General features: G+C 39.0%; 1 protein-coding gene across 1 annotated transcript; it reads left to right on the forward strand.

Moving 5' to 3' along the window:
* Positions 1–6,913: 6,913 nt before the first annotated feature.
* LOC306770954 (apolipoprotein D-like) lies at positions 6,914–11,906 on the forward strand (the record flags this gene model as incomplete). The annotated part of the gene is made up of 6 exons (XM_079259974.1): positions 6,914–7,024; positions 7,101–7,222; positions 8,295–8,380; positions 8,651–8,829; positions 11,326–11,462; positions 11,900–11,906. The coding sequence occupies 6 exons, from the start codon at positions 6,914–6,916 to the stop codon at positions 11,904–11,906; spliced, it is 642 nt and encodes a 213-aa protein (XP_079116100.1).
* Between the last annotated feature and the right edge of the window lie 1,828 nt (positions 11,907–13,734).

Consider the following 13,734-nt stretch of genomic DNA (forward strand, 5'->3'; position numbering starts at 1 on the left):
TCTATAACCGACTTCATGTTGGATGTTCTGCATCAGTTTATCTGCTTCCGCACTGGAAAACAGTCGAACATCTTACACTGTTTCGCAGCACATCCAGTTGTAGTAAGCCGTGAGGCATTCTGACTGTTTCTTCAGTCCATGGTTAGAAACAGCCAGCCTGCTGTCTGAAAAGGTTTTATTCCCGCGGTTCTGATTTCACAGGCCGCGTTGCTCCAACTGGTGCCTGGTTGTTGGGTTCATCTCTTTTGGCAGCTAGCAGTCACCTGCTCAGTCCAGGTTGTGTGCAGGTGTGAGCTGAAGGGATGTGAGAGTTGATATTTGGTAGGGGCGGGAAAATCAAATCGAAAAATCAAAAATCGGGATTTTTTGTTTCACAATTTTAAAATCGTTCTTTTTTTCTTTTCTTTTTTTGGTTGGTTGAAAAAAAATTTTTTGTTAAAAAAAATTGATTTTTGTGTTTAAAAAAATCTTTTTTTTTTTTTTTCAATTGAATAAAATTAATCCACTATAAAATTTTCTCATTTATGTTGGTTTTATTGATCTTTTTACTTGTCTTCTTGGGCATTTTAGCTGCAGAATGATGGTCTGGCTACTGTCTTGTTTTCTCCTAACTGAAATCAAGAAAAATTACTAACAAGAAGTTTTATTAAAAAAAAATAAAAAATAAAAAATAATTGTTTTTAATCTACAAAAGTCATCAATATTGAAGAATTTTGAGAATCGCAATTTAAATCGAATCGGCACCCAAAAAAATCGGATTCGAATCAAATCGGGACCAAAGCATATCGTCACATCCCTAGTATTTGGCCGTTGCAGCCAGACTTTGGTCCAGCTTTTATGTTGCTAGCTTCTGCTATATTGTGTCTACAGTCAAGCTGCACAGAGCTGTGTCCTCCGCTTTCAGGTCATTACGTTAATGTGCTGTAACCTGCTGAATCCTTCTGTGTGTCGGTGACAAAATGAAATTTTAATTGTTTTTGTTTGTTTTTGATTTCACAGTGGAAACAAATTTATATCTAAGTCAGTGATACTTCGGGTTAGGCACCCAAGTGAACCAGCCATGCTCGAGATCAGCTTCTCAGATGGTAAGTATTTCTTATATGGATGAACGTCGTCTTCTCAAACTCTTCTTCCATCGTTTTGTCAGCTTTTGACTGTTGTTGTAATTAATAAGGTAGAGAAATAGTCCCGATTATTATGATGCGAAATCATGTAAGAACTGAATAAAGCCGAGAAGCAGAATTTTGTGTTGGTAAAGTTAAGCGTTTTAATCATCATGGTTAAATATGGGACTTTAAAAAAAGCTGAAACTGACTCAGTCCAGTTGTGATGTTTGTAAGAATTAAGTTTTTTATTGTATAAATGTTGATTTAAGTCATAACAAAACTTGTACTCTCTCCTGATTCTTTCATTTATTTTTTTTTCCTTTCCTTTTTCCTTGTTCCCAGATGGGCCCTTCCTCCCATACTGGGTGCTATATACCGACTATTACAGATATGCTGTCGTGTACACCTGTGAGAACCATCATGGCACCCACTCCCACTACGTCTGGGTTCTTGGACGTGTTCCCCACATTGATAATTTCTCGTTTTATCTCATCAAACATGCACTACTGACTCAAGGAATCAGTGGTAACAAGCTGGAGATCACAGATCAAAGCTGCTACACAAAGACTTACAGGAAATGATGACGGCATCAAATTGACACTGTTGTTAAATTCTGATCACATTTCACTGATTCAAGATTGAAAAAATGTAATACAAAGTTGTCATATGGAGTTTACCTTGTTTTATTATTTATTATGTTACAGAAGTTATTGTAATCAATTCAAGGCATTCAAACGATTTGCTTTGATTCAGACTTGTACAATAATAATAGTTTTACGTCTCCTTAATCTTGGGCCGTCTCCTGCCACCTTCCTTCTGATTGGCCAACTGTTGTTGCTCATGGAAACATGGCTATATGTGAAATAAACTAAATAAAAAAAATTCTCTAGCACAGTAAAGGTAATCTCCTCCTCAGAAACTACAGGGGGAAATGCAAGTAAGGATGTATTGTTACTGATGTATTAGTAAACACAGTAAACACAAATAATAGATAATAATCAGAAGTTTGTATTTACTATATCTTTCTGATATTTGCTCTGAGCGAAACAAACTTAAACATTATAGTTCACAGCATACATGCTAATCAATGGTATGATGAAAAATGTCCATGATAATAAATAAACATTCAGATTTGTTGTGATGATAAAAAAAAAAAAAAAAAAAAAAAGTTCTGGATATATTAGAGATGCATGCATGTAGCAGAGCTTGGTCACTTTTCAGCTTTAAGAACAAAAGGGGAGGGGTCTTGGAAAGCAATAGTACACTTCAGATAAGTTTGCACACCAACAACAATCAATTATAGGTGAAGTCAGACAAGTGAAATCAAGTCAACGATTAACATGAATGATCTCTAGAGCTCCTTTAGGAGCTGCGGTCAGACGGTCAAGATGCATTTAACAAGCAGATGATTTCCTCAGAGTTTGTCAGAAGCCCCAAATGCCTCTCAGACCATGTAAAGCTAAAACCTTTTCCATGTCAGAAAGAAAGATTTAACAATCTGATCATCTTGAACTCAGCATTGTGTCATTTATACTCTAAATGCTGTGCTATAGTCAGGCTTCAGTCTGAAGTTACCTGTTTCCCTCCATCTGCAGTGTTATGACTTAACTGTATGGAAAATACTGAAGTGGTCGATGTGAGCATTGTGATTAGATGCTGATAGAATCTAGTTTTCATATTTTTATTTGTTGAGTCGTTGAGCTTTTATTTTGTTACACGCGGCATCTATAAGCTAAAGCTAAGTTAAACAGCTGTTATAAGCCCCTGAAAACGTCTCTCCTCAGAGTATTTAGGAAGCAATTTCTTCTTGTCACTTAAAAAGCATTTTTCAGGTTAAAGACCCCTTTGAATCAGTATTTAGAAAAATATAATAGGAGCTGATGTTGAATAAAAACACACCTATCGATACAAATTTTCAGTAAATAAATAATTTCATTATGTCATTATTTCCCGTAAAAAGACTAAATACACACAATTTACAGGTGAGATGCTGCGCTCCTTGTGAAGGGGTGCTTTTTTTCAGTACAACACCGTCTCCCTCTCCAACATCACTGTAAGGTCTTTATTCTCTCCCCTCTCCAGTCCGTCTTTGCTTCTTGGGCAGCCTCAGAGTTAGAAGGTAATGCTGAAGGTAAACAACAGAGGTTGCGAACACCATTTATTTTTCTGCTAAGTAAAAAAGATGACTAAACTAGAAGTCCAGTTTTTGAAAGGTAAGCATTTCTTAAATTGACCAGCTATTGTCTTGTTTGTCATCTTCTGCCTGTTACTTTTGTGAATAATGTAGAATGATGGAACCAATCATACTAAGTCATGTGAGAACAGAGAAAAGTAGTAAAAAAGGTAGTTGTGACACCCTGATGAAAAGATAAATATAGGATTTTTTTTTTTTTTCAAAAAATGACAATATTGAATTTAATTCAATTAATAGGAAAAAGAAATATGAGATAAAAATGTTTAAGCTTGCAAAGTTGTTTGTGAACAAATCACAATACAAAGCCAAAGTGAATTCTCAAGTTAGGACAATGTGTAATAAACCCTAGATTTTCTGCATTCTACCTGTCAGTGTATGGACGGCTATTTAGTATATATTAGAATATTTAGAATATATACTATTTACAATATATACTATTTAGTATGAGTCAATTTTGTGCACCTGACTTGGTGACTCCTAAATAATACATCACCATTTGTCCATCTCATGATCAACAGATGTTTTGTTTTTGTGTTTGTTTGCAATGCACTCTGCATTGAGGGAGACTCGCCACAAACTAATCAGACCTGAGTGTGTGTAAAGTGTACCATGGCACAGATGTGTGACTGATGTACAGGACAAGTGATGGTATATATTGATGTGGAGAGGTGAAGAGCGAACAGACCAGCACACAGAGGAGTGAAACAGAGGCAGTCAGGATGGCAGGTTGACGTTCCCCCTAAATAAAAGAAATGGATGGTACACAGGCAGACACAGACGACAGTAACGAAAGGCTGGAGAGGACGAGCCATAGGTAAAAGGAAACAGAAGCAAGCATCATCTCAGTGTGTGCATGAGTGGCCTGTTGCTTGCTGGTGTTAGCCGTTTAGTGCTTACTTTCTCTCTACCAGAGTGGCAACTCAAAGAGGAGCTGGTAAAGAGCTACAGGGCCGGAGCAAAAGACTGTGTGAACCCGGGCACCCCTCTGCCCCCTTTAGCCATGGTGGCTCACCCCTTTGAACTGGGTTGATCCCAACAGAACCCTCGCACCATAGACTTTTCATATCTTAAATCATTACTTTTAGAGTGACACTTTTATGATTTTATTGGACTGTTTCAGTCATTTTGATGTTTAACTTAAAAAAAAAAAAAAAAAAATTAAACTGTATTACCTTTTGTCATTCTTTACAGTGGAAACAGCCCTTTTGCCGGTATGTGAAGAACCACACACTGTGTTTGGTAATAGAAAGTTCTGCATTCACCTGCTAAACACTCCACCGTGCTTGTCAGTTCTGGTATTCTGTATTCTGTATTCTGGTTAAAATACAATGATGTGATGACGTAGGGACAGCTATAGTAAAATGATTGCATAAATTTGATGAATTTCTATAGAACAAAAAGTAATTACAATACACACATGAAATGTAAATAAATCAAATTTTCATACAATATGGACTGTGTCTTTATGTGTGGATTCATGGAGCTTCTGTTATACTTGAAGTTAATTTCTGCTTACTAGAATGTAAATTTTGCTTCCTAGTTTGACTGCTCATGTGATTAATGTTGTATGACTAATATCATTCTTCTTCTGACACAGTTATGACTCCCCACTGCTTTGTTTGGTCCATCTTGTCCTGCACTGTGCTGTGTTGTCTGTCTCTTGATTGTCTGATATAATGGAGATAAAAAAAATACCACTCCAAACTGTTTGCTGATTGTTATCTGCTGTGTTTGCAGTAAGAAAGCCTAGAAGGCCAAAGTTACTGCAGGTGGAGGTCAACTTATTAATGTTGAGTTACATGTTAGCTTTAGAATTAGGATTGAGGCCAACATCATCAGCAAGCAGAAAATCTGGTAAATTCTGGTAGATTCTGTCAGGTAGATTCTTAAGTGGAACAAAAAAAGTGGTGGTACTCCCTCAATGACTTGATGTCAGTGTGTCATTCAAATATGGGACAAAAAGTAAGTATTATATATGTAGATCTATAGATTAATAGATTTATAGCACAGAAATGGCAAAAACAAACAAACACAGGAAGTTATAAATAAAATCTACATTTGCCAAATTCTTTGAGCATTGAGGCCACAATCATCAGAAAGCAGAAAATCTGGTAGATTCTGTCATAACCAGTGCTTTAAGTTGAACAAGATAAGTGGTGGTACCCCCACACAGGAAGTTCTAAATCAAATCCACATTAGCCACTTTCGAAGTACCATGGAGACACTTTTATGAACTTCAGCCTCATTGTATGAAAATTAAAAATAACACTGAATAGTAAATACATAAACTAAAAGTTGATTAACCCTTTCATGCATTAATTAATAATAAAAAACAATGCAAGATTTTTCATATTTTTGAAAAAACAAACAAACAAAAAAAACCACTAAAGTGGTTTATTTACAAAAATATCCTCCTCATTCATGAACATGCAAGAAAAAAACTTGCAAACAGGTGCCCACTACAGGGCCATTATGCATGAAAGGGTTAAAAACAAAAAAAGTTACAGTAGAATTTAAAAAAATACAGTAGAAATGAGAACCCTTTAGCACTTGCCTGAAAACTGCTGTCAAAATAAGTCAGTGACAGTTGCCTGCAGTCACTGATACATAACCATAGCAACCATAGCAGTAACCATCGCAAAATCACTAAACAGAATTTTCATTCATTCATTATCCTAACCGCTTCGTCCAATGAAGGGTCGCGGGGGAGCTGGTGCCTATTCCAGCAGGCTTTGGTTGAAAGGCAGGGTACACCCTGGACAGCTCGCCAATCCGTCGCAGGGCCACACAGAGACAAACAACCACTCACGCTCACATCTATGGGCAATTTAGAGTAACCACTTAACCTAACATGCATGTCTTTGGAGGGTGGGAGGAAGATATGCAGGAAGTTGGCGTATCAGGAGAGAACCCATGCATACATGGGGAGAACATGCAAAACTCCACAGAGAAAGGCCACTGACCAAACCTTACCCCAGCCACAGATTGAACATGCAACCTTCTTCTGTGAAGCCATAGTGCTATGCCACCGTGCAGCCCCGTAAAAAGAATTTTCCTTCCCAAAATGTAAACAAACCAACAAAGAAGGAGCTCATATTGAAGCCAGAAGAACAACTTTCAATGTAGCTTATATTTGCAATAATTATCTTTAGTCACTGTGGTCGGGTTTTTGAACTGACAATACTGTCAAGACAATGTGCCAGTAAGCAGTCAAAATGTTCATCTTTTATGCCGAGATCAGCAGTCTCAAAATGTGAGAATGTGCATTAAGTTCAAGTATAAAAGCAGCTTTCTGTCTGAAGTAATAAGGACAAGAGCCTGGTTTAGTCTGGAGTGCTTAAGACACACTCAGACTGATCCAACACCGAGCCTCCACCTGATATCGTCACACAGATCAGGTAAGAGAATGATAACAACTCAATCATTTCTGCATAAGTTACAGACCTATCATGTTTTTCTGTTCTGTTACGAAGAGTTATTAGCAAGGCTGTTTTAATGCAGGTCCTGCCACTGTTTCTTCTATCACTTCACTTCCACACTTCTTCACATACAAACACACACATATGAAGAAGATGATTTCTCGCCTAACACACTCTTCTCTTCTAAAGCAACAATGGCTGCTGTCGTCTTCCTCTTCCTGATGTTCCCTCTGATCTCAGCTCAGTCTATTGGATGGGGTCCCTGCCCTACTCCAGATGTGAAGAAGAACTTCTATCCAACAAAGGTAATACTTACACAAATGTACATGCAATCACACTACACTATGAGCCAACAAAGTAACGGTTTGTCTCTGTTACCAGTTCATGGGAAAGTGGTACGAGATTGAGAAGATTCCTTATGGCTTTGCTCCAGGAAAGTGCACTGAGATTAAGTATAGACTGGTGCAAACAGATACCATCCACTTTATCTACTCTTATACCTAGTAAGTATTAACACATACTGATTGTTTCTTTATTTGATCTCATGTTTGGTTGATGTGCTGTGTCACATCCTCATAAAACACTGGAAATAGTCTAGTTTTTGGTCTGTCCTCTGTTTGATGGGAAGACTGAAACAACTAAAACAGCTTGCCTGCCTCAGGTGGCATAAAAGGTTTTAATCGCCAATTACTACCTAATAAAAGTTATTTTATTGGCATTTAATGGATGCAAAGTGGTGCTTAATAGAGTGGTATTTTAGGTGGAAGATGAAGTTAATGAATTTATGACCTCACTGGCTTTCCATGGATAAAGAAATGGGCACATAAGTGCCTGATCAGTGGTGTAAATTAGCAACAGCACATTATTAACCATGGGGTAGAGGTTGGCCTACTTATTGTTTATTTACCCCTCTAAGAAAATTGTTCATTGTTAAATACCCATAGTTGGTTTTATGTACTATTTTTTTGCAAATGTTTATCTATTTCTTTCTGGCATATAAATAAAATATATTAGTATAAACAGTTCAGTAGAGTCCACCAAGATTACCTGTTCTATGGTTGTTGTTGCAATCATATAATTAATCATTTTGTTTGTATGAAATGATCCTGTTTGGCCTGTCTGGCGCAGCAAAGCATTCTGTATATTCCTCTACTCCAGCGACATGCACATATTACAAGTCATCAGATTATGAAGAAATTTCTCAACACAGATTTTACTGAAACCACCAGATGAATAAACCCTTTGAGCCTGATTTTAGGCCTCTGTTTAAAATGTGCATGTCCATACTGAAACGACTTTATGTCTGCAACTACAGGATTTATTTTAACACTTCTGGAGTTTTAGTAAAATGAATCATAGTAGATCATAAGATAATATGTAAATATTATCTCTGCAAAGATCAACTCAATTAACATGATCTCAGTGAGAGGTTTGAGTACAGATAGTTCAGGAGAGGTCTCCAAAATGTCCATTTTCATGCCCTTTGGCACAATTTGTTCTGAAAGCCTTCCAGCTGGGGGAGTTCGGGTTTTAAATGGTTACCAACCAGTTTAAATGTCTTTTTCTGTGGTTTAGTAAAGACAAAGAGATACAGAAAGGAGGCTCGGCCAAGATTCCAGACAAGGAAGAACAAGCCAAACTTAAAATGGGTAGCTCAGGCAGTAAGTATTTATTGTGTAGAGCATCTTGTTTCTGTTGTCTATTTCCACTCATCCCGCATTGCTGATTTTTTTTTTTTTTGCTTAATTTTTCATCAAACATAATCAAGTTTACACACTTTGATTGACAGAAGGCAGATTTCTCCCTTACCTTTGTTAAATGCATGATTTTTTTAATGATAATATTGACAAAAATGGATTAATTTCACTTCAACACATAAATTTAGTCAAACTCTACATGTCTTTATTTTTCTTTGTGACCTTTGTTCCCAGTTTTCTCCAACCTTGACTACTGGGTTCTAGACACCAACTACCACAACTATGCTGTTGTGTACTCCTGTACAAACATTTGCAAATTTTTCAACTACAAATTTGCCTGGATTCTGGGACGGAGGCGTTCCCTGTCTCCAAAGACCATATACAAGGCCAAAGAGCTGCTGAAGAAGGCAAAGGTCAATGTGTCCAGGATGAAGACCACAGACCAGGACTGTTAGGATGACCAGGATCTTCATCTGGCACAATACTGCTGCTTTTACATTATGATAAAACATTGAGATTGTATTTTTTCCTCTGAAGAAAACAACATTATAACAATAAAGTTTTATTATTGAGGTATTGAACTCTTTTTATAGATAAAATACATATGAAAATACTTGAAATTTATAACTGGTTCTCTTGGGTTTCTGCATGATCTGCTCAGAGCATTATAGATAGAAGAAGTGTGCATATACATGCAAGTGAAACATATCAAAAATTGTCAGTAGTCTGCCATTATTCATCACAGTCTTAATAGAACATCTTAGATTATGTGAAGCAGGGTGAACAGGTCACCAGTCAATTGCAGGACCAACATAGAGAGATAAACTGACCCTCACATTTATCCCTAATCATGCTAAAGACAAATGAAATAAACACAACATAAACATAAACACAAAAACCCAAACAGAAGTGATAACAGCTAGCAACTATAAAGAAGGTTCAATCTGATGGCACACCTTGTAGTCCCTTAAAATTCTTAACAATTTGTCATTTTCTTCCTGGTAAAGCTATAACCAGTTAACTGCAGTATCAGTAGTCTATTTCTAAATACTGATCATAGACTGTATATAAAAGATGGACGGAGTCTCTTTGACATCACCCGTAGGTTTCTGAAGAGCTGAATTGGGCGGTTCCTATCATTGTCATCTTGGCAGCATCAAGTGTGTCTTTTCTCCCACAAAATACAAAAATGGGAACAAAAGAAGAGCAGACGGGGGGGCTGTGATCATGTTGTGTAGATGATTGATATTTATCGATCGACAACCTGCGTGCTGCTTAGAGGTAACTGAGCGAACTCAGAGTTAACAGTAGCTAACCAGCTAACGGACGTTAGCGGGCGAAAGGTATGTCACGTTGTTAAGTTGTTAAAAACTTTGGTTGTTTTACATTCCTCCTTCTTGAAACAGGAGATTAGATACCTGTCAATCAAAAGGACATGCCCCTATATTTACTGCATTTCTACATGAAATTACTTCTAAACGGAGAAGTTACAAAAAAATTCAGTCCCCCTCAGTTGTCGTGAAGGTAAACCTGAACTATCAAACCTAAAATGGTTTTTAGTACCAGGCTGTAAACATTTTTTGTTCTGCTCTGAAGCTGGTCTTTTTAACATGGGAGTCTATGGGGATTTGCATTGTTTTGGAATCCCTAGTGGAGAAAGGGGGAACTGCAATGTTTTTCTCTTCCGCATAGGCTTCACTTTTAACCACCTGAGTTTGCCATTTGGAACTGAGCGGCCGCTAGTTTGTCATGTCTTGATGAGAGCAGATTCCAGACAAGCAAAACAAAAAAAAAGCAGCTTTGTAATAATCCAGTTTTAACCTGTCCTTGTGCAATAAATACTTAAATTAAATCAAATCAATCACAAGATGAAGAGACAGATCTTTCATCCATTGTGATGGTTGTTTATCCAGGTGTTTGTGGGTTGATGACAGATGCCTTTAGACCTACTGCCACTCATTTGACTTCATAGTTTTCTAGTCTTGATGCTGAAGCTACCAATATAACCGTATGACATGATCAATCACTTTCTATCAAAAACCAATGGATGAAATTTAACATTCCATCCATCCATCCATCCATCTTCTGCCGCTTATCCGAGGTCAGATAGCGGGGGCAGCAGCCTAAGCAGGAAAGCCCAGGCTTCCATCTCCCCTTCCACGTTTGCCAACTCTGCGGGGGGATCCCAAGGCGTTCCCAGGCCAGCTGAGAGATATAATCCCTCCAGCGTGTCCTAGGTCTTCCCCAAGGTCTTCTCCCAGAGGCACATGCCCGGAACACCTCACCAGGGAGGCATCCAGGAAGCATCCTGACCAAATGCCCGAGCCACCTCAACTGGCCCCTCTCGATGCAGAGGAGCAGCAGCTCTACCGGATGCCCCTCTCGGATGACCGAGCTCCTCACCCTATCTCTAAGGGAGAGCCCAGCCGCCCTTCGGAGGAAACTCATTTCAGCCGCCTTTAAATGAGATCTTATTCTTTCAGTCATGGCCCACAGCTCTTGACCATAGGTGAGGGTAGGACCTTAGATCGACTGGTAAATCGAGAGCTTTGCCTTCTGGCTCAGCTCCTTCTTCACCACGACAGACTGGCGCAGAGTCCGCTTTACTGCAGATGCCACACTGATCCGTCTGGCCTCCCAGATCTTAACAGCTTCCTCCCCCACCATCTGAGCCAACTTACCACAAGGTGGTGATCAGTTGACAGCTCCGCCCCCCTCTTCATCTCAGTGTCTAAGGCATGTGGCCTCTGGTCCGATGATACGACTCCAAAATCGATCATGGAACTGCAACCAAGGGAGTCCTGATGCCAAGTCTACATATGGACACTCTTATGTTGGAACATGGTGTTCGTTATGGACAATCCATGCCGAGCACAGAAGTCCAATAACAAAACCCCAATTGGGTTCAGAGTGGGAGAACCATACCTCCCAATCACTCCCCTCGTCTCACTCTCATTGCCCATGTGATCATTGAAGTCCCCCAACAGAACATTGGAGTCCTCAGAGGGAGCGCCGTCAAACACTCCTTCCAAGGACTCCAGAAAGGGTGGGTACTCTGAACTGCTGTTCGGTGCATAAGCACAGACAACAGTCAGAACCTGTCCCCACACCCGAAGGCGCAGGGAAACTACCCTTTGATCCACCGGAGTAAACCCCAACGTACAGGAACCAAGCCGAGGGCTGATGAGAATCCTCACACCTGCTTGGCACATCTCACCATGAGAAACTCCAGAGTGGAAGAAGGTCCAGCCCCTCTCGAGGGTACTGGTTCCAGAGCCTAAGCCATGCGTGGATGTTAGTCCAACTATATCTAGCCGGCACCGCTCAACCTCGTGCACAAGCTCAGGCTCCTTCCCCACCAGAGAGGTGACATTCCACGTCCCTAGAGCCACCTTCTGCAGCTGGAAATCGGACCGCCAGGGTCCCCGCCTCTTGCTGCTGCCCAGCTCACATTGCACCCTACCCTTGTGGCTCTTCCCGCAGATGGTGAGCCCACGGGAGGTGGGGCCCATGTAATCCTTTCGCGCTGAACCCGACTGGGCCCTATGGGCAAAGGCCCGGCCAACAGACGCTCGCTCTCGTGCCCAATCCCCAGGCCTGGCTCCAAAGGGGGACCCATATCACATTATTGAGTTCCTGTTCTTCATGTCTTATTATACCCATGGGGCATTTTCATTTTTGACATCTTGTTCGGCCATTTTTCATATTATTCCGCCAAACTTTGCCGCACTACTTCTCTTGCGCCATTCAGGTCATTTCAGTCGTTCACATGTCAAACCCTGCAGCTCCTTCGGGAGATGTGTGCTACGACGTTTGTCGTTTCAAATCTTTGTAGTTTTTGAGATATTTAGCATTTTATGAAAAATTAATTTAGCCTTGTGATTGGCTGAATATTTTACATGATCAACAATATGGCTTCAGGAAAAACAAAACCACCTCATTAGCCCTCATAGAGTTTGTGGAAGAGGTAACTCCAGCAATTAAAAAAACAGTATGACATTGGGATTTTTGGGGATTTAAAAAAAGCTTTTGATTCTGTAGATCATGAATTATATATGAAGAAGCTTCAGATATATGGGGTTAGAGGTGTGGCCCTCAGCTGGCTTATTAGTTATCTGAATGACAGAGAACAATATGTTGAAATAAACCAAGTTCAAGCAAAATTAATGAAACTAAAGTTTGGAGTTCTGCAAGCTTCAGCTTTCGAACCATTATTGTTTATTTTGTTTATTAATATTGTATGTGAAGTATCTAGTTTGTTGAAGACTATTCTGTTTGCAGATGATACTAATCTTTCATCATTTGCATAACCATTTGAAGAAGCAGCACAACTATGCAATTTGATTTATCACACTAATGCATCAGGATTCAAACAAATGAACCTCTGAACAAGAGCCCATTTCTTTGACCACTACACCAACAGAGCTCTCCATGCTGCTTTAGCAGACTCATCAAAAACTCTTATTTGAATAAGAATGTTTTTTTTTTTTTTTACAATTCCTGCAATGTGTAATCAGCAAAAGAGCTTAAGATTTAAATATGTAAAGTAGCACACAAAATCTTTTAGACATAGATCAGCATAAGGACAAGAAGTACAACCATCTGATATGATTTACAAAAACCCAGCACCTGGATTTGAACTCTCAATCTTCTGAATGAAAGACAAGTCACAATTACCACTATGTCACTGCAGCTGTGCTACATACCCTGGCATGAGCATTAACAATTTTTTGCCATTGGTATGGGTTTGCCTTTGCCACCAGTGTGTAATAAGCAGAATTGAAAAAAATGTGAATGGTTGAACTGCTGTCAAGACACCAAAGATTATTGTAAATAATTTGTAAATACACCTAAAAGTCTAAAGTCAGTAGTTAAACTACATCAATCATTGCAGAAAACCATTTAGAACTGCTTGTGTAATCAGTTAAAGACTTTATTGTTCAACGTGAGAACTTTGAAAACATTTAAACTTTTTAGTTATTTAGGTTTTTGTCAACTTTTCAATTCTGTCCTATTATTGGAGAAAACAGAAATTCAACTCTGCAATTGGTTTATTTAGTTTTTTTTTTGCATAATGAGCTGCAGACTGCTTTATCAGGGTGCACCGCGACACAAGTGTATAGTGGTGTACAAGGCCAAGGTTCTCATCCAGCATGTAACACAAAGCTTCTCAATGGTTAATGTTTGAATGTTATGAGGCTCATGCAGATTCCTTTGCTTGGTACTGTTTTTTTTTTTTTTACCTCCAACTATGTGCTGCACAGACTATGAGTTATGGTCTAAGAGGATGCACGATAAACTTGAGTGGCATAATGCAA

Source organism: Telmatherina bonti (genome assembly GCF_933228915.1).
Source record: "Telmatherina bonti genome assembly, chromosome: 20".
Classification (NCBI taxonomy): Eukaryota; Metazoa; Chordata; class Actinopteri; order Atheriniformes; family Telmatherinidae; genus Telmatherina; species Telmatherina bonti.